We start from the raw sequence: 20,839 nt of genomic DNA, 5'->3' as shown, positions 1-20,839 counted from the left end.
ATAGAAGCAATAACCAAAAAGCCCTATAATTTTCAGGGATAGGATACAAATAAACTTCAGATAGAGACACACTGTAGTTCACTTCAGCAATTCAATACTTTAAAATAATAATAATGAAACTCTTTTACCTTTATGTCCTTAGTTAGATTAACAAAAACTTACTTTACCCTTCACACAAGTAGAAATTAAAATTGTCACTGCATATTAAGTTTCCACATTTTTCCATCCAGGCCAGAAAAAAACAGACTAAAATACGGATTGAATACGAATTGCAGAACATTCAAATTTTTGAAATTTGTTCAGACATTTCTGAAGCATTCCTGACAATGCAGGACTTAAAGACAGGAATAGCTGAAAGAAATGAAAGGTTTGTTTTCCTTCAGACCTTGGAACTGACTACAAATAAATAAATAAATACCCTAAAATATTGTAGCTGATTTACTCAGAAGCATATTCACAACTAAAGATCAATAAGAAAACCAGAAGTGTTTTGCTTCTAAATTAAGGCTAATAGGGTTGAAAAAATCCAAAATAGCTCCTTAAAAACCATTTATTCAAGATTTCTGAATTACAATGAGCTCTAAGTTTGCTATTTCCAATTGCAAATCTCCAAAGAAAGAGAAATTAGCATCGCGTTCATTCTGTAAGCACCTAACGTGCAGAATCTATTATACCATAGCATTATTGCAGCACTACAGTGGCAGCTGCTACTGAGCTCCAGACACTGAATATTAACAGTAACACAGAATTAAAACAGTTAAGCCCGATAAGCTATAAAAGCAACATGGCAGCATCATTTCTGTGCTAGTATTTCATGTATTTGAAGTCACTTCTAAATTTGTCACAGCCTTCTCAATTAAGTCATGTGGAAATTCTGGGAATTAATGTAGCTGTTGTTACACACATGCAGTTTCTTTTCAGCTGTGGAACATCTGGGAGGTAGAAGCATTCACTTATTACATTTTTAGCACAGAAGTCAGTAACAACTAACATTCTAAAATCTCAATACAGAAGATCGCACCTTAAAACCAGAAGACTTTTCTTAAGTGCTCTAATGATTTTTCCCATAATGTTATTTTCCTGCTTTTGCTGCTCAGTAGAATTTTTGAGTTGCAAGGATTCTCACCTTACTACAGGATCACTTTCCAGTAACTCAGTAAGTCGCTGCAGTTGTTCAGGTTGAATAGATCGTCCCAGCAGGGCTTCAGTGTTAGTGTAGATCAGAAATGCTGACACAGTTCCTAGCAAAGTTCCAACACCAAGAGACCCCACGCTGTCATAGTATGGGTTTCCTAAACAACACATCTCAAATTAGTTTATGGTACATTTCTAAAACGTATCAGGTAATTCAGATTTCCCACTAAAAGGCGCTCTCAGTTTGTTCGGGTGTGCTTTTTTGTTTTGTTTCGGGGATTAACAATTCTTTACTACCAATTAACAAGAGGAAGCTAGAAGAAAAAAGTTATCGTTAAGATAAAGCCTCAAATCCCTCCCTTCTCCCAAATAGAAAATATCATATATTCTTTCCTACTGCAATACTGATAAATGAGCATGCTATTCAGTTATTTGGGTTTCTGGGTGCAGATTTAAGTTTATATATTTAAACATATGTAACAGCACAACCAAACATCTTTGTTCTTTTATCAGTGAAGCAGCATGCTTTATGAAGTTAATTATATAGCTATAATTTTGATGGAAAACAAAACAGATTTCCTACATGATCTTTCCTATTAACTCAAACATTCTCAAGTATTAACCATTTCTGGATTTATAGTATTTATAGTATATATATACAGTATTTATATAATGGATATTAAACGTATTCAAATTGGTGGAAACATCATTGTGTTTGAAATTTACAAAGGAAGCTAGACTTGGAATTAAAAAAAAAAAAAGACTTCTCCATAACAAATCTGAACTTGCAACTTATTTGTTAAAAGCCACGCACACAAAATTGCTGTACATTTTTTAAACGATTATTTTAAAAAGTCAAAATCTTTGAAAAGGGCAAACAAATAACATTCCCTCAATACATTTTAACTGTGCAAAGACACATTTTGAACCAGTTGCTATACAGATCATGCATGATTTGGATCTGCCACATTGCTCAAGAACACTTATTACAATCAGAATATAATACTAACACCATTACATATCAAAAGGAAGGAAAGAACTGCTTCCTTAAATCCCACCCCAACACGCTCATGCAGCTGAATACCACTGATTACAGAAGCGCTAATTATGTAGAATACGTAATTTAAATATATGACTATAACGAGCATATTTCTAAAATATCTTAGCTTGTCCACAAAAACAGCTCAAGAGAAAGTTAGATCCATTCATGGACACGTACTTTTTCAAGCCTAATCCCTTTAATAACAAACATAAGGAAAAACAGACTTAATTTTTTTATTTTTTTAAATACTTTTAACTCAAATTACTGGAAACCAACACAAATTTCTGAAAGCCCACATAAGTTCAGGGACCAGAGAAGAGTAGAGCTGTATTTAAGTCAATCAACGCAAGCCAAATACTCTGTGTTCATATAATTAACAGGAAGAAATTCATACTCAGTTTGCCTCAATTTGAGGCAGAATTTTACCTGTTAAAGAAGTCAGACCCATGCACGTAGCAGCTACAGCCACGCTCAGAACTGCTGCAGCATCTTCCAGTAACACCACATTGGTACTTGGATCACGACTCTGCACGACTGCATACACAAAAAAAATTAGACTGCTTTGGAAATCTTAGGTTTATAGCATTCTGCATAGTACTCTATGAACAATATTAACATATCAAATTAGACAAAAAGATTCCTTCACTAAATAGTTGTAAACTGTGAATTCTATACGCTTTCACAAAGCATTCACAAAGAGAACAAACCCAGTGCATATCATGGAAGCAACTGTGGAAGATTCTCCTGAACAAAACTTTCAAAAGTGTACAGCAGATTAAAAAAAAAAAAAAAAAAAAGTACTTCAGTAAGAGTATTTAAGTACTGCAACTTAAATCAACAGGTTATCATCTACTTTGTAAAATGTCCTTCTTACTAGAATAGAAAACAAACCAATAAAGCAGGGGTAAATTGGAAGTGAAGGGACAAAATTATTTCTATATGCAAATGGAAACAAATAGGTTCTGTTTTAAATAATCACATACCTTACTGCTACAAGGACACATACCATATTGATAAAATGACAGACCCTTGGCTCGAGCGCTCCTGCGGATTTCATTTATAGCAACAAGAAGGGTAGCTGAAACAAGACCAAAGTAGCTGCTGAAAAAATTAGAGGCAAAAAAAAAGTGTTCATTTTGAAAAGGGGGGACTCTCCTTCGTATCATCACAACAGATCATCAAGAAAGAAATCTGACTATTTATTGTCTGACAATGCAGAAAGTATCCTTTTCTACACACGTCTCCCTGTACAAATCATCAGTTAATCTACATGCATAGTTAAATACCAAAAAGGCATTTAGATATACTTTCAAATGATGCATTTTTCAACTTCTTATTACAAATAGATAAGCAAAGTTTTCCATTTCTTTTGTTTAGCACAGCTGTCACCAACAGAGTTCAAAACTTTACTGCTGTGTAAGTAAGGACTATGTATAAGCAATTACTCAGAATAGAGCGTCAGACATTATTCTAATAGAAATACTGCTTGGAGCTACATACCTCCTTCAGATACCAATGACCCTGCCAAAATGCAGTATGCCTGTATGGGGTGGGGACAAAAAAAAGAAATTTCAGTTACTGTCTATTGATCTCTTCACCACAGACTACCCTAAAGCTGCATTCCAGAATGTCATTAGATACCTTGCCACATAGTTGTTCATAAACAGAAAAACAAAAGTGATCTTGCAACCAACAGTACTTGAAATAAACAATATATTGTAAAATAGAAAAGGATCCCGGGAGGCGAAACCTCAAAACATGGTCATTAAGGATGGTTTCAGTTAAGTGTGCTGGGATTCAAAATGACTCAAGAAGTGAATTTCAGAGGGTGCCATTACTTCCTATTAAGTCAGCAGTACCACGTACAGATATAATAAGAAAACAAGATTAGCTTACCCAGAGCAGAGATTCTATAGGATGAGGGTGGAGTAAACCCATGATCCCATGATACCAGGAAAGTCCTGCACCCATCATGAAAATGCCCACCCCACTAATCAGGGAGGCAATATAGCGCATGTTTGTGAAACCATACCTAGAGATAAAGAAAGAAAGTGATTTAGGAAAATAAGTTACCACATCTCCGCAAAAACATCTACAAGCTTTCTCTGTGACCACGCAAAAAACATTATCAAGTACATACTAAGACATCAGGCATAATCTAATTCCTTTATAACAAACTATACTAGCTGTACTAGGTCTTAGAGACTGTTTTTTTTTTTTCTAACTACTGTAGAAAAAAAAAAACATGTCACTTTTACATTATATTGAAATGCTACTTCTAAACAAAAACCTCTAACCTTATAGGCAGTTAGTCTACACATTTTTTTAATGCTAATGAAAATGAAGAAAACTTTGACACTTTTACTTCAGAAACCTTTAAAGCTTGCAGTCTTTATGAGCAGAGGGAAGAGGCAATGCAATATCACAGTGTGCCTTTATTCCTTATATTAAATGCTACTGCAAACAGTACATCTCTCAGTGACATTTAAATAGTGCATAACACCAACACAGAAAAATGTGATTGCTGAAACATTCTTGGCATCTCTTTCCAGTAAGTTACTTAATTAAATTTCTTCAAATTACTTGAAGCTCTTAATGGTGAAAAACTGAAGCTATTACGTAAATGAGACGTATATTAAACATATATTAAAATATATATATAGACATATATTAAAATTGTTTACAATTAAAACTGACTTGCTCAAATATGTAAACTGTAAAGTATGCAAAGACCAAGAAACCAATCATGGAGATGGTAGCTTCAGATGTTCATGAAGAAAGGTAAGAATGTACCACTAAAACCTGTTACTTAGTTATGAGCAGACAGTAATTTGAGTCAAACACCTCTTCTTGAAATACAAGTACGCTTGCAAAAAAACAGATAGCACTCTCTTAGGGCTCGGGTGTTTTTTTTTGTTGTTGCTGTTTGTATTTTAAATGTTAATGTTAGTGTAATATGTAAAAACAACAAATCTAACCACTGGTAGAGGTAGAAGAGTTCAGAACAGCTTAAAAGGAATAAAGCCAATTAAAACAGTGCACATCAAAACACATAACCCAACAAAAAGCATTAAATATAATACATATCAAGCCACTGAAGCTAGAACTCCCGCAGTTTGGCAGCAATCTGTTTGCTTTTATTTTTTCCTCATGTTAAAAATAACAAGCATTTCAGGAATGATATAAAAATGGCACATATAAAAAGAATAAAAACTGCACAAAGCTGATCGTACTCCTACATATGATTATTGAAACCATTATTTACTCCAAAAGCTTACGGATGACTAGGGTCAGGTGTCCTTGCAGACTGACTGATGCCCAAAGCTAGCAATGCCTATTTAAGACAAAATTAAAAAAAAATACATTAATTGAAGAAAATATCAGCACAAAACCATGACAATTAGTAATATTCTGTTTCATGTGAACTTGACGGAGAAATAAAAGCAAATGTAATACGCTGATTTGCATATATGTTTTTGTTCTTCATGTTTTATTAGAACTGGAGCATAACCTTTAGTAACTGTTAATCAAATGTAACCTTTTTCTCCCCCACAAAATATTGTTAATTATAACTGTAAGAGATTTCAGAATTGTAACCTGAAGTGAACACCACATGTAATCACAAGTGTTGTCATTCTGCTTCAACATGAAGAAGCACGGTTTTTCAGGAAACAAAACCACTTAAATAGATCTCTTTTGAAGAGGAATTATACAGAGACTATGGCAATGGAATATAATTTTAAAGCAATCATTTCATAATTCTCAGCATTATTTTACCAAGCAATGACTAAGCAAACTCTATCTTTCTATTTCCATACCTGACATGAAACGTTTTTCTACTTAACATTCAGATAAAATAATAAAGAGGTATTCTTTGTACACCAGCTTTGTTTCATGTCTCACTGACGACACATTAACTAGATGAATACAGTTCTAATTATTGTAACTCCTCTTTCAACTTACTTCTAATTAAACTTTCAGAATTCACATTCTGACTTGTCTCATTCTTACATTAACAGAGATTAAAATTTAACTGCTGAAGTATGAGGACATGCATGCAATAAAAATTAAGATGATCAATATATCATTCTTGTCCAGGATGAGTAGGGATCAAGGCAGAGAGGGGTGATCACATACACTAAAATTCAGGCATTTGGTTCTGATTCTGCTTCCAAAAGGTAAGACTGGTTACATTATGCCTACGCATAGTGACAAACAAGATGAGGAATAAGTCCCAGGACAATCTGTGACTAATATTTTAACCTGTATAATCTTTGTCAGTGTACTTTCATCCTGTTATCTGAAGAAAAATTAAGTAGCAACTGAAATAGGAATGATGAATCATATGAAAAAAGTAACAGCTTAGAAGGTTGAAAGTAATCACGGGAGAGGTAAAATAATATATATATATACTACAAACAGAATTATCAGAGCATAAACACTAGCCCAAATATTAAAATGGGTTTTTATTTATAATCAGAGATAACTCTTTCTAGACTCTGCAAATAAGGGCTCTTGGTCTTATTGACTTGGTCAATTACTCCACTGCTGGTTTATGAACACTGCCAAATTACAGACGTTAGTGTAAAGAATAGGAGAGCAGCCAGATAAGCCTGCAGCAATCACTGTATTTGACAAGCGAACGTGCAACAGAGTAGCAACAACACTGCACTCAGACTGCAGAACAGCAGGAAGAGCCCTGGGTTTTACAATGTTTCTGAAGTAACCAGCATTTCTGACAAAACCTGCCTTCATCAGCCTACAATTTGGTAAGAACTATACACAGTAACAGTATGTTTTATGTGATACTTCCCCTTGCCTCCAGAAAACTAAAAATGCACTTATTTATGACTCATATGCAGTGAAGAGTGCTCCTCCTGCATGTGTGCATGCATAGCTTGTCACACCATGGGCAGGCTTCGTAATCTGAATGATTTAAATCAAAATGTATTTAATCATTGAGAAGAACACAAAAAACACGTTCTCTCGGATGTAACTGACTAGTCAAAAACTAAGACGACTTCAAATGGCCTTTAGACTAAATACTAACTAGTACACTGAATAACTGCTTTCCAGGATGATAAAAATAAGTACTTACTTTCGTTCTTAAAAAAAATAATTACAAATACTAAATGAAGCAGCATGAAAAAAAAAAACTCACCTGGTTGCATGTGTCTGCTAAAGAATGTATAGCTTCTGAAAACATACTTGCAGAACCCGTGTAAACCCAAGCAAGTAGCTTAAAGAAAAAATTCAACCCATTTCTGAAAATGAAGAGAAAAAATAAGCTAAAAAACATCTGAATATTTGGTCTTTAACATTTTCAGCAAAACCAGAAGCAGTGTACAATCATGCAACCCCACTTCCCACTTACTAGAGGAATGTCCAGGAAGGACATTCAATCAACTAAAATTCTTGAGGCAAAAAGACATGTCATTTCAAAAGAAAACTAAAATAGCTAAACAAGTATCTTTGCTTAAGTTTCCGTTTTGCTCCTTTGTATTAACAATGTCTTAGTAAAGAAATAATTCATTTTAAATATATATTTTACAGATGTACAGGTCTTATGAGATATGAACGGTAGCCACCATTAAGCCACACTTAGGAAAACTTCACATATTTTCATGTATGATGCCAGACACTCTCTATGTTCATTTCCTTTAAAACTGGATTATCAGTGCCATTTTCTTGCACTCCAACTTTTAAGACACAGTAGTGAGTAACAGCAGAAAGAGAAAATGGTGTCACTTGCTGCTGTCATATGAAAGATCTTTAAAATGTACCCGAAATGATCTTTAAAACAAAAGCTTCCTTTCACAAGGGAACAAGGACGAACAACTTTAAACATCTGCCTCTGCATGCCCTTCATAATGTTGGTTTTAGCTTTAATAAACCACTTAATCATCTTCAAAAAAATCTGCTCTTCTCTGATCAGAGAGATACTTTCTGTCTTATCTCCACACATTGATGAATGTATTTACTGAACGTCTTTCTCACCAACAAGAAATAAACAAGTCTATTAACTCCAGTTACAGAGACAAAGGTATCTTCAGCATACAGAATGTTCCCCTTTCCAGGATAATAAAAACCAATGTTTTTCATCCTCGCATAAACAAAACTTTTCCTTTTTAAACTTACATGCAAATAGCTACCATTACCACTTTCCCTGGTCCCTTGAAAAACATAGCTGATGCACTGGAGCGTGGCTGTAAAATGAAATAAGCGAATATTAAAACAAGTTACTAAAACAAAGCAGACAAATCTTGAAGAGGATCTCTGAAAGTATTTGCTGAACAAATTACTCAATAACATCTTAGTCCTCAAAAAGTGAAACTGCAGGCCTTGAAGACTATTAATTTACTACTGAATGTTCACTGAGCTGCAGTGAGGTCTTACACATTACTACAAATAGAGGGCTATAAAAAAGATAAACAGCCAACAGAGCCTCCAGTCTCCACCAGGGGCCACTGCAACCATAACAGCAGAGCCAGCTGTTCAGCAGGAAAGTGAAGAAATCAGTCCACCATGATGGAGTACCTGGATCTAGGGAAAACATCTGCCTAAGCAAAGAGGAAGCCAAGAGTAATGCAAGAACTGGTGATGGCTTTTTTCCCTTAAGAAGCCCATTGCATTTTCTCAAATTAACAGCGTATTTACTATACTACACATTTATAGACCATAGGCCAAACACATCCAACTCACAGCCCATTTTTTAACAATACATGCATTTTGCATTTGTGAACAATTATTATCAAGGATGAAGCGCTGGAAGAGTCATATTCCAACCAAAATCTCTGATGAAGACCATAAGAGCACACTAAGGTTTGCAACCACTTCCATCAAACCAGGCATTACTTTCACAAAAAAACAGGGTCAAATATCCCACTTGTTTTATGTTTTTTATGCTCTCTGTTTTTTTAAGTTTTAATAAAAATACACAAAAAAAAGTTTCATTACTTATATACATTAACTATGGAACATTTTATATAAGGCTTGAGACACTTGTGGTTTGCTCAGTGAGGAGCAGGCAAGCCAAAACTCAATGTAGGTAAAATCCAAACAGACACAATTGTGTTACCAAGAAGGCAACTGACAAAAAAGAAATAAAAATTTACACTTACAATAATATTTAGTTTATGAAACTGTTTCACAACCTTTTTCCCCTTTAAAAACTGTCATAGTACATCCCATTATATTTTTCTAGTGAAAAACATTAAAACAACACTTACCTTAGTATTTCCAAAGAACTCCCTGTATTCCTTCAATAGTCTTTGGTTTCTAAATAAATCTGCAGCACAAAATTGTTACCATGAGTACTTTGTAGTTATTAGACGTTTCGGGAATTTAAGGTTGTGTGGATTTGTTCCTTCCCCCTCTCCATATAGCAGCTGAGTTCTAATAAAAACTAGATAGTCTTATCCAATTAACATCTCCTAAAGGGATTTTTGTTTGTGAAAAACTGCCCCCAGTATTGTTAATCAGAAATAAATATTATGACCTTACACAAAATGCCAAATAAAATCTGCTACGATCCCATACGTTGTCACCATTTCCACCAACAAAGGATCACATACAGAGAGAAAAACTCAAAATACAGTTTTTGCTTTTCTTCCTTTGCCTTTATGTTAAAAAACAAAACAAAAAAAACCCCTCCAAAACAAACAAAAAATAAATGCCAACACTCCATAACTGAATCCAGGGGTTCTACACTCCCAATCCTTTTTCCACAAAAGGGGAGAAGAGAGGGTGCTTCATTGCATGACTCTTAACTTCTGTATTTTTTCCCACTCACTAATGTGGTTTGTTAACTTCAAAGTAAATGATGCTATATTCCAGAGGCAACATTGTTTCAACAATATTTTAAAAAAAAATTCTGATTTTAAAGTAAACTAAAGTAAAGTAAAACTCTGATTTTAAAGTACTTACAGGAGTAAGTACTTTGAAGAGGTATTACCTTTCATGAGATTTAACTGACCAGATGGATCCAAATCTATTACAAGCTATACTGATTTAACTGTAGCTGCAATTGATAATACCAATACAACAATAATTTTAAGGAAAAAGATTATTTTAGTATATTTTTACCCGTTCTGAAGCAGAAGGGCACTGAAGTTATTTCAGAAGAAAAATAAAGCAAAAATTCAATTTAAAGATTCAGATGAGTTTTACATCTTTGGAATACTGTCAGTAAGAAAAATCCCAAACCTTTTTTATCATCCAGAAATGAAAACTCCCCATTAGAAACAAAGTATGACAACAGATTTCAACTGAATATATGTTCTTGTTATACCACATGATTAATAAACTATAAGATAGTAACAGAATATTACCATTTAGATAGTAATGAGTTGCACTAACAATATTCCATAAAATCTTACTCGGTAATTGTCCAAATTTGTACATTCTCAACGAAATAACAAATACATTGCCCATCTAGTGGATTTCCAATCATACTTTGTTGTTTACTTACATTAATTTGAAAACTCTGTACTTACTTTCTCTGTACTTGATCTCTGCTTCTTTGCGTCGTTTTCTCTCTCTAGCAAGAGCCTCTGGACTACCCCAAACTTCAAGAGACCTGTGCAGAATAGAAGTTTCTTAACAATGGTTCTATTTATGCAAGTAACACTCAATGCAACAGCAGACCTGTAACTGCTTTTTAGTTTAACTACGTAACAAATGAGTTTCCTAAAAACAGAAAATCACATCATTCCCTCTGACAAAAAGTCGTGTATTACTTTGCAGAACAAAAAACTGGGAGAGAGGCAGCATGGGAGAAGAATTTCACCATTGAACACATGAAACATAGCATCCATGAACTCAGTTATAGCTACAAAAATTAAGAAATAAAATGTAATTCAAACAGAAAATGGAAAATATTGTCGTCCTTTCACACTTCTAAAAGCTCTCTCTCATAAAATCCATTTTAAATGAGCCAAACATTTCCTTTACAAAAATTCTCTTACTTTGCCTCCACATCCGATCTCAGGTACACGGTGAAAGTCTCAATGTCATCATGGGGGCTTCGTCGTTTGATTTTCCGCAGTTGATCCAAATCACTGAGGAAAGTGGACAGTTTAGTGAAGGTTGTATTATTTTAAGCCTAAATTTTGATCTGAGTGCATTTTCACAGTCAAAAGTCCAGATTATGTAATCACACTATGAAAATACAATACATTGAAAACAAAGTAATAAAACGTTTCCAATGAATGACTGCATGTAACTGACTGTATACAAGTGCTGTATAAGAGTGTTCACAGCTTAGTCACCACCGTTTAGAAATATTATGCTGAAAAAATAGTATTTTGTAGCTGAGAATTTCATCTATCAAACAACGTAATTCTGTTCTTTGTATCTGTTGTAATTTCCTTGGAAATAAATGGGAGGCATTACTTTTGGAGTTAGGCTGCAGTGAAGCATTTTATATTTTACTTCAAATTACAGACCTCACACAACATGAAGTTTTCAGTGATTAGCTGCTCTACAGGTGGACACTCCTCAGTCAACTTTAGGGTCAAATAAATACAAGTAAATTAATTTAGGTAACCATTACAGAGACATGCAAACTAAGTTCAGATTCCTATGCACTGCAACGGTAAGTAAACAAGAGCTAACGTCAGCCACTTAGCACTATATACACTGCAAAAATGCTCAGAAAAAGTTGCTGTGCTGAGTCACTCTAGAATAATTCATTATTACTTTTGATGCAGAAGTATTCACTATTTAAATTTCAACCCAAACCCACCTTACCTGGATTTGAGACAAAACTCATTAATTGCTCTGACTCCAGTAATGAAGTTGTTCTGTGTATATTTTGGTCCATACTCTCTTTTTTTGAGGACTGCTTTCACTTAAAAACAAAAAGAGGTAAGACTGAAGCAGAAATTGCAAAATGCAATTCAATTTGATATCAAATTGTGATACCTCTAAGAGGAGATCCACTTGTGGGTGAGGCATAAGATGTGTAAGAAAAGACAGGAACGTTCACATTTGTGGAAACAAGTAGCAGTAGGATCATTCTATCTCCAAAAATGTTACTTGACTAGTTCAATGATCTCAAACATCCTACACAATTAATGGTTGCCGTCAGCTATATATCCAACAAGTTCAATATCAGAAATGCTGTCTGGCTGCTAATACAGCATTCAAGTACGGCAGTTTGGAAAGCCTTGTTCTGACAAATGAAACGGCATCAAAGAACTCTGTTTTTTTCCCCATCACCTAACAATTCCAAATTCTGTAGGTAAGATCTGTAATCTTTGCAGACTGCACAGGACCTCACCTTGTTAGCAAGGAGCACTGTAATCTGATGGGTGTTGTTTTTTTGGTTTTTTGTTTTTTGTTTTTTTAACTTGGAAAAGACAGGAAGGAATGTGGATAGAATTTGTGTTCTCAGTTAGCTTCTCTGCAGAAATACTTAATTTGAAGGAGTTTAAAGAGAAATTTCTGTTTTAAACAAGTTCTTTTCCAGGAGCTGATAGCATAACTCACAACAACATAATAAAAACTTAAAATACAGATAGAGAGAAAGCAAGCACGACAAATTAAAATGATGAAAGAAAGATATGCCTTTATTTTATCCAGTTATGTTTTTAAACAACGTAAAGACAAAAGACTATTTTACTACCAGCAGAAATCAGAACACTACGGAACTCCGATTAGGCAGTTCATGTGGTCAAGATATATTTAGAAACCACACTGATTAGATTAAATCAGCAATAAGAAGGAAAGGAGGAAGACTTAGAATAAGGATTTGGGGAAGATCAAGTATTTCAAGTATTCGGCTCAGCTGCACTAAATCTGAAATGGTGAATGGACATGCCCAAAAACGATACAAGGAGGACAGACTGTCGTAACAGGTGAGAAAAGTTCATTTTTTCCCTGACAAGTTCATTAGCTTGAAATCAGTAATTAAAAAAAAAAAAAAAAGTTTATAGACAAGGGAATAATTAGAAGTAATACTCCTGTGCTCTACTTTTTCAGGAGTCATTTTCAAACAACTGGGTAGCAAACAAATCTGATATACAAGTATTTTTAAAATGTTATTCACACTAGTTTTAATGTAACTGAAGAGAAGACAGTTACCCCACAGACGTCTTTTTTTTGACCACTAGTTGACAGCAGTAAAGTTACAATACATGAAGTACTTCTTTACCTTTCACTTGGATGGGCTCTTTAAGGAAAGTCTGCTTTTGATCTGTATTGCCAGTATCTCGTCCTGTAAAATAAAAAAATAAAGCTCACTGCAAATGTGGAAACAACTAGAGTCTTCTTTTTTTTTTTTGTATAATAGTTTGTTCAACATAAGAACATAGCTTAACATTGCTCTCCATAATGATAATTTGTAAAAAAATCCTGGACTTTCAACATTCAAAACTCTCAAAACATTCAATAAAACAGAAGACATTTAACATAGTACTGATCAGTAAACTCTTATCAGCTTGAAAAAGAGCACAAACATGTAACATACAGCAGAATATATCTTGATTTTTTAAAAATATTTTAAGAGTGTACTTACAGTTTGGGGCAATTTTAATACAAAACTTTAGACTACTAAGCACAACTTCGATACAGCTTAAAACTGCTGATTAACGTGCAGTCAAATTTTAAGGGACTGAAACTTTGAACTAGCAAAAAGCCCTAGCTATTTAAACTAAATAATATTTAAACTAAAGGCCACAACTTTGGTGTCACAAATTGGAGTTATATTACCACCAAGTATTTTAGCTCTTTCAGAAGTTTGAAGTGATGACTCTAGAAGAAAACAATAAAATATAATTTGCAATACTGTGAAGTGAATCTTATTACATGGAAATTAATAAATTCCAGTAATTTAAGTGATTTTTTTAAGAAGAAATTTGAAGCACTACATAAAAATTTACAAAAATACTGCATCTTCATCTCATACATCTTGACATAGCTTTCAGAAAAATAATCTGACGATTCTGATACCTTGAAGCAATGAGATACTCCTATCTTGATGTGATACTCAAATTATGCAGAGGTCAGATATTCTTAAAGTTTAGACTACAAAACTGTCTTTTCATCAGACAGTTACTTATTGCCCTACTAGCAACTAACGACTAATGCTATTATACTTAGTAAATTATGAGTAAGGAAAACAGAAATTTAGGAAACCAGTCTTATTACATAACAAACAATGTTGGACCATAAACAAATAGCATTCTTAGAACAGCCAACTCTATTAGTTATTGTTTGACTTGAAAACAAAAGCAAAAGTGCTTTCATTTCTATTCCTATCTGGTTTAAAACAGCAGGCAGCTGACAAATTAATAATTATTATAAGCTTCAGCTAAGATTGCTTACAAGAAACTGAATAGAAGTATGGCAGCTATCCACGAGAATTTTAGTAACTCTGCATGAAAGTGTTTACCTCATTAAACACACCCTACCAGCACTAACAATAGGCAGATTCATAAAATTCCAGGGGAAAAATAATAATTTATACTCAAGCACAGAGATCGCATCAGTTACCCTCTTACACTTTACAGCCTTGGCCTAGAGACTGGAAAAAAACATCACAGTAGATCAATTAAAAAATATACATCAAATACTTCAATTCACTTTGACTGTTTTGCAAGCAAGCAGAGCTTGATGATGGCAGTACTTTCAAGATGAATACATTCTCTTTTTTTTATTTTACATATCCTATTAACAGAAAAAGCAATTCACAACTTTACTGATTAAGAAACTGAGGCCAATGAAAGATCCATTATTTGGCAAACATCTAAGTTACTGGAAAATTATGGCAACTGTTATATACAGAACACTATCTTTGGAGAATTGTATCAAAAAGTAATGCTACTTTTAAAACAAACAGTGGTAACATAACCATAATGCAGAATGAAGTTCCCTCCTCTAGGCCCCAGAAAACACTCCCTATATGAAATGTGGCTGTAACAATATGCATTCCAAAGTGAACTTCAAAGCAAAAGGTGGGCATAATATCTCTATGGGGCGGTTTCATGTGCACTCACCCTCAGCAACAGGTGAGTCTTACAGTGGCCATATGGCGCAGCTACCCTGAGGCTCAGGAGGATTTAAGGCCATGCTACCACCAAGAGCAGTGTCTCCTCCAGATCATGCAGAGACAATGTGCAGGATCAGCTCATCGATCAACATGAACCCCCACAGAACAAGAAAGCAACTAATTGTATACAAAACCAGCCTGAACATCATTACTGACAGCACAGTCAGAGGGACAGGACACTCGTTTGGACAACAGTCACCAATTACATAAGTTCACAGCAATCACAAAAGCAATAAAGCTGGACTAAATTCCATGTGTCCAACTTCCAAGAACACCAGTAGCTGCATATTAAGAACCCAGAAGACACCAACAACTATCACTGACTCTACAACATTTTCCTGTATTTCAGCAGATGTTTTAGCAAGATTTTCATCCTTCAGCAACCATCTTCTGATCAAGATATTCCAAAAAACATAAATGGGAGAAGTATTATCCTATTCTAAAATTTGATTACAAACTTTAGAAACAATATCTAATAGTTACACTTAGAACAGCATCTAAGACCTACTTCTGTAGTTCCAAGCACTAGAAAAATAATACTCTTAGCAGACTACGCTTACTAGCTTTTCAAGACCACTGCAAAGCCTCAGGAATTTACAAGTTACTAAAATAAGAACTAATACCTGCTAACATGACATACATGATGCTACGGCAGAGAAAGCACAAGACTCTGCTGAATTTCTCAAGTACCTAACTAGCACAAGACTGAAAAGTAAGCAGGGTCAAGACATGTCTGTTACATCAAGTGTTTAATATGAACACTGCAGGTGTGACAACTGCAAGATCAGAGAGCTTTAACATATGAAACAGCTCAGCCTTCTTTCACCAATCACCTATGCCCTGATCTGGCGAAGTCCCAGTGTGCAATATCTACAATCACCCAATCTGCATTACTAGACCATTTCACACAGCAAGCCTGCAATAGTATAGAAAAAAAACAAACACGCAAAGCGGCCAAAGAAAATTCATATATTCCATTTGTTACCCAATCCCTGCTGATATCCACATTTTAATTTTGATTACTCTGTACCTAAATCCTTTAAATATTGCAAGGATAAAAGAGTAAATTTCAGCGTTCCTTACCATTTACATATTTGAAACTTCTATATAGATTCCCAGAAGAAACAAATACTAGAATTCTGCAGCTCTAGTATCACAGTGGAATAAAAAGAATCAGTTTTTACACACAATTTTTTTTTTTCCTCATTTATATAAATGTTTTTTATTTCAACCCAGTACTACCTGTTCCAGCTTTGCGCACAGCATCTTCAGGGGTAGATACATTTCTATCTTCTGATCCGAGATCTTTTTTCTGACCATTGGAGGTATAAACTCTGACTTGACTCATCAGCTGCACAGGCAGACGATTGCACGGCAAAGCACAAAACAGGCTCCCACTTTTCATTGAAGCTTGCCATCCTGACAGAGGGAGGAGAAAATGATGTTTCAGACAACAATTTTTAAAGGAAAATGGTCCGTATATACCAACATAGGCTATGGAAAATTAGCTTAGAAGTACTGATTTGTGCTTATTTTACTAATGCTTAGGATTCATAAAACAGAAAAACACCACAATTTCCTCACCCCTCTTCAACACCCCTTTTAAATTCCAGTCAAATACTTGTTTGTGTTTCCCTATACGCTCTGGCAAGTACCTCTAGATGAAGTTGGGACACAAAGTTATTATAGAAGACTGGCTCACTGACGCATTAAGTCCTGGTTCCAGCCATACTGCTTCAAAGTCTTAACAAACAAATGAAGAAAAAACCCACCAGTAATAGTAAACGAACAAAGGCAGACCACTACAAAACTATTAGCCAGTGCTATCACTGTGTACACGCTCTGTATAAACTGTACATTACCAATTAACGTGTTACATAGCTCAACTGAAGAGCAACATGCTAATGAAATTACCTGCAAAAGCGTATTATGTTTTATAAAAAGCCTTAGCGAAAAAAAATCTTCAATTCCACAGTATTTACAATCGACAAATTACAATACAAACATGCAAACAGCCAATAAGAAGCCACGCTGGTGGGCAGCCTTCAGGCTGCCTGCATTAGCAACAGATTGGCTGAGGCAGCAGAAAGGGCACAGGGTTCCTGTGGAAAAAACGCATCAAAGGAATAAATAATTTCACAGAACGAAAATAGTCAAGCAGTGCTGGTAAATCAGGTATTGCAAAGTACGATCAACCATGCATGAATAACACACCTCGCAATACAATGACCATTTCATAGAACCGTGTATTCCATAAAAGTACCAACAACTTCACTCTTACTTTTACCCTCTATAGCACACACTTGACCATGCGTGTGTGCACTGACTTGAAACTTGCAGAAAAAAATACCAAAATTGTCAAATAAGCTCTCATTCTCTCTTAGATGTTGCAAGTGTACGAAAGCCTACAAAAGCCCAGGAAATGAAACTCAGTGACCTTACTGATAACAGCTTTTAGAAGACTGCAGCAAATACGTGACATAACGCAGGCAGTGCCGCCGCTCCCTATGCTCCTATGAAACAGGATTGCTCACAAACTGTTTGGTACGTTTAGATGGTAGCCTTCTTTGCTGTATGCACACACCATCCCAAAACGGTTCGCTGACACAGCCGCTACAGAAGAAGGCCTGTGTTGCAACACAGCCCTAAGTAACAGTAAGAAAGCTGCTAAGAATTTCAACCTTGCAGAATCTGTGGCCCAAATGGAAGGCCTGGCCTTGGTTTACAGACTAATACGGCCCTGTAAGTCCGCGCTTTAGCTCATGAAATGACGGTAAAGAAACCACGCGCTACGTTTTTGCGGGAGGGCGACGAAGCGCTGGGAGACACACGCTTGTCACGTTCCGTCCCAGCGAACACAGCAGCACCCCGGGCACACCTTACTGCAAAGCCCCAGGGCCGGCCGCAGCCCCAGCCCTGCCTCAGCAGCACCCGACCTCGCTCTCTTTCGACCCCCAGCCCCACGCAGGGTCACGCCGCGCTCCAGGACAGGCCGAGCACTCACCGTGGCAGGCGCGGCGCAGCGGGGCCGCCTGGCACCGCACGTACAGCCGGTACAGGCTGCGGCAGCCCCGCCGCGGGGCGGACAGGGCCGGCATCATGGCGGCGACCTCGGACGGAGCGCGGCCGCTCCCCGCCGCACGCCAGCGGCCACCGAACGGGCGGCGACGCGCATCGGAGAAGCCCGGCCCGGCGGCGCGGCACCCCCCCGACCGCGGGCGGCTGCCGGCGGTGGGCGGCGCCGCGGCACCCGGATGTGCGCCGAGCCCGGGGAGCGCCCGGCGGCCTCCGCTGACTCACGGGCCGCTCCCGAACGACCGCCGCGCATGCGCCGCGCGCGGGTGAGAGCCGTCGCTTTTCGCCGCTTCTCCCACAGGTGGCGGCTTCCGCAGGTAGGCGCGGCCCGGGGCTCGGGCTGAGGCGCGAGTCGGGATGTAGTAACGTCTCCTTCCTTCTCCGCCGGCGGGCGGTGAGTGCCCCGCTGCCGGCCTCCAGGCGTGACACCGCCTGTGCTGCGCCCCCAGCGCCGCGCCTGGTCTGCCTCGGCGCAGGCGGTGCCACGACGGCGCCTTGCACGCTGTTATAAAAAGCTCGTTGGCAACTTGAAGCTTTCCAGGATAGCTTAGGTAATCTCTCCCCCGGATTTGTTTGTGCGCTGTGAGGAGCGTGGGAATGCACCAGAAGCTCGGTTGGCAGGGAACGCGGATAATTAATGTGTCTGATCATCCACCAAGCGTTTGATCACTTAGGAAAATGACTGCGGTGCCAGTCTTTAACATACCCGATGAGATTTTCCAACAAGGTTTACTGGCACGTAACTTCTTTAACAGTCATACACTGATTAGCAGCGCCAGTGTAAGTGTGTCTGTATGCCCAGTGGAGGCAGATGGGAGTGAAATGCTGTGTGAAATGATTAAACCAACATCTCTCTCCCCATAGTCCTATCACGGCTGTGCCAGGTGAATGAGGAGCACTGCAGCAGATGCCGTGTCATTAACCAACAGATGGACAGCACTGGAGTTAAATACTAAAGTACTGCAAGTTGTGAAGTCATAAGATGTGATCTGATTTTAATAGGGCTGTAACATTCACCTGATGGATGTTTTGCTGGCCCCTTGGTGTTTCAGCATAGGATTTTAAAAAGTAAACAGTAATTTAAATATATATATATATATATAAAATCATGAGTTAAAGTTCTCATTTTTCCCCCCAAAAGATACCTGAAAAAAAATATAGGTAGAAATACTAGAAATCCTGAAGGCAGAAATACTAGACATCCTAAAGGGTCCACACTATGCTCTATAGAAAAGGTGCCAACTGTTGCATTATTTCTAAAAATCTTTTTTGTTAGGTTATCATTTACTTTCCAAAACCAAATTGAATATCATCACTGAATAATGTCACATTTTTTAATTCAACTGAATTTGCCTTGTCTGCTTTTGTTGTAAATATGAAACAGGAAGGAAAATAACATCACTGGAACAGCACAGACCAAGTCACAGATGTTACTGGGCTGGTAGTCAGCCAGGATTTACATGAGCAAGGGCTCTGCATGAACCTTTGCTGATAATGCTTACACCTGCAGAATGAGGCAAAGAACCACCAAAACATCAGTGGCAACTTGCTCAGTGTGGAGGAGCTGGGTGCACTGAGCAATCACTGACAAATCACCATGTCTCATGGTGTATGCCCACAGCATCTCAAGTCAGAGTCCTGAATTCTTAGACATAACATCACAGTTGTTAGTTGTCAATCACCAGTAGTGAATTTGCCTGTGACAAAAGGCTATGTATAGCCATAGTGATCCAGTGAGATACTGTTTCTCCCTGAATGGCAATATTTCTATGGTCAGAACTGCAACCTAATGTTCCACAATGAATAATGGTTATTCATTAAGCTAATTCACGCCCTTATCTCATGAAATCAATCTGTTTTAAGAAAAAAATATATAAAAATCTAATTCACATTCAATTTGCTACACTCTGACCTGATAATAAAAATGTTTTTTAAAAAAATCTCTTCACAGATCTCCACAATGAGGGAGGAAAGCAGAGAGCAGATTGTTTTCCTCAATAATCCCTTACAGGACTTTCTATCTGTTAACGTTTGATGTTGCAGAGCTGTTGTATATTAGTAAATCTGATGGAGGTCTGTGAGCCATTGGAGCAGAACTCCCCGGCCAGTTACGTGCTGCATATGGAGCACCGTTGCCTTGCTTTAGCAGGGGGCTTCTGGTGATGAGACATGGCAGGTTGCAGGCTGCACCACCACCACAGCTGCCATGTGCTACCTGCAAAGACAGTTGGGGCCAGTCCTGCCCAGCATGCCATCCATGGGGATGTTTGCCCTTCCCTTTGCTAACATACCTATCACATGAAGGTTTTGGTGTATTGCTTAGCAGAAGGCGGCAGGCTGGCTCTGACTCTGGCATTGGAGTCATTTCCTCAGGCTTTCCTTTGGCAGAAAACAAGAAAAAAAGAAAAAAAGCATGCCACAATGTTAGAACCCTGTTGTTTAAAGCTTATAACCTTTTCAGTAAAGACTTCTAAGGCCTTTACGTTGGCAACTTCAAGTCACATGCTATTCCAGATCTGTAATAATTTCACAGCCAC

General features: G+C 37.1%; 1 protein-coding gene across 1 annotated transcript in view; it reads right to left on the bottom strand.

The window, feature by feature from the left end:
* SLC30A9 (solute carrier family 30 member 9) overlaps positions 1–18,953 on the bottom strand; it is a 28,188-nt gene extending 9,235 nt beyond the window's left edge. The window contains 16 exon segments of the mRNA XM_052682309.1: positions 1,127–1,292; positions 2,603–2,710; positions 3,183–3,254; positions 3,677–3,716; positions 4,073–4,208; positions 5,455–5,510; positions 7,338–7,440; positions 8,315–8,382; positions 9,406–9,464; positions 10,672–10,754; positions 11,143–11,235; positions 11,927–12,026; positions 13,332–13,394; positions 16,470–16,646; positions 18,232–18,437; positions 18,439–18,953. Coding sequence (XP_052538269.1) covers positions 1,127–1,292; positions 2,603–2,710; positions 3,183–3,254; positions 3,677–3,716; positions 4,073–4,208; positions 5,455–5,510; positions 7,338–7,440; positions 8,315–8,382; positions 9,406–9,464; positions 10,672–10,754; positions 11,143–11,235; positions 11,927–12,026; positions 13,332–13,394; positions 16,470–16,646; positions 18,232–18,437; positions 18,439–18,953 — 2,045 coding nt within the window.
* Between the last annotated feature and the right edge of the window lie 1,886 nt (positions 18,954–20,839).

The sequence above is a fragment of the Tympanuchus pallidicinctus genome, unplaced genomic scaffold (assembly GCF_026119805.1).
Source record: "Tympanuchus pallidicinctus isolate F22 unplaced genomic scaffold, pur_lepc_1.0 scaffold2, whole genome shotgun sequence".
Lineage (NCBI taxonomy): Eukaryota > Metazoa > Chordata > Aves > Galliformes > Phasianidae > Tympanuchus > Tympanuchus pallidicinctus.
The sequence above is the reverse complement of the archived record's forward strand: the minus strand, read 5'-3'. Positions and strand labels throughout refer to the sequence as shown.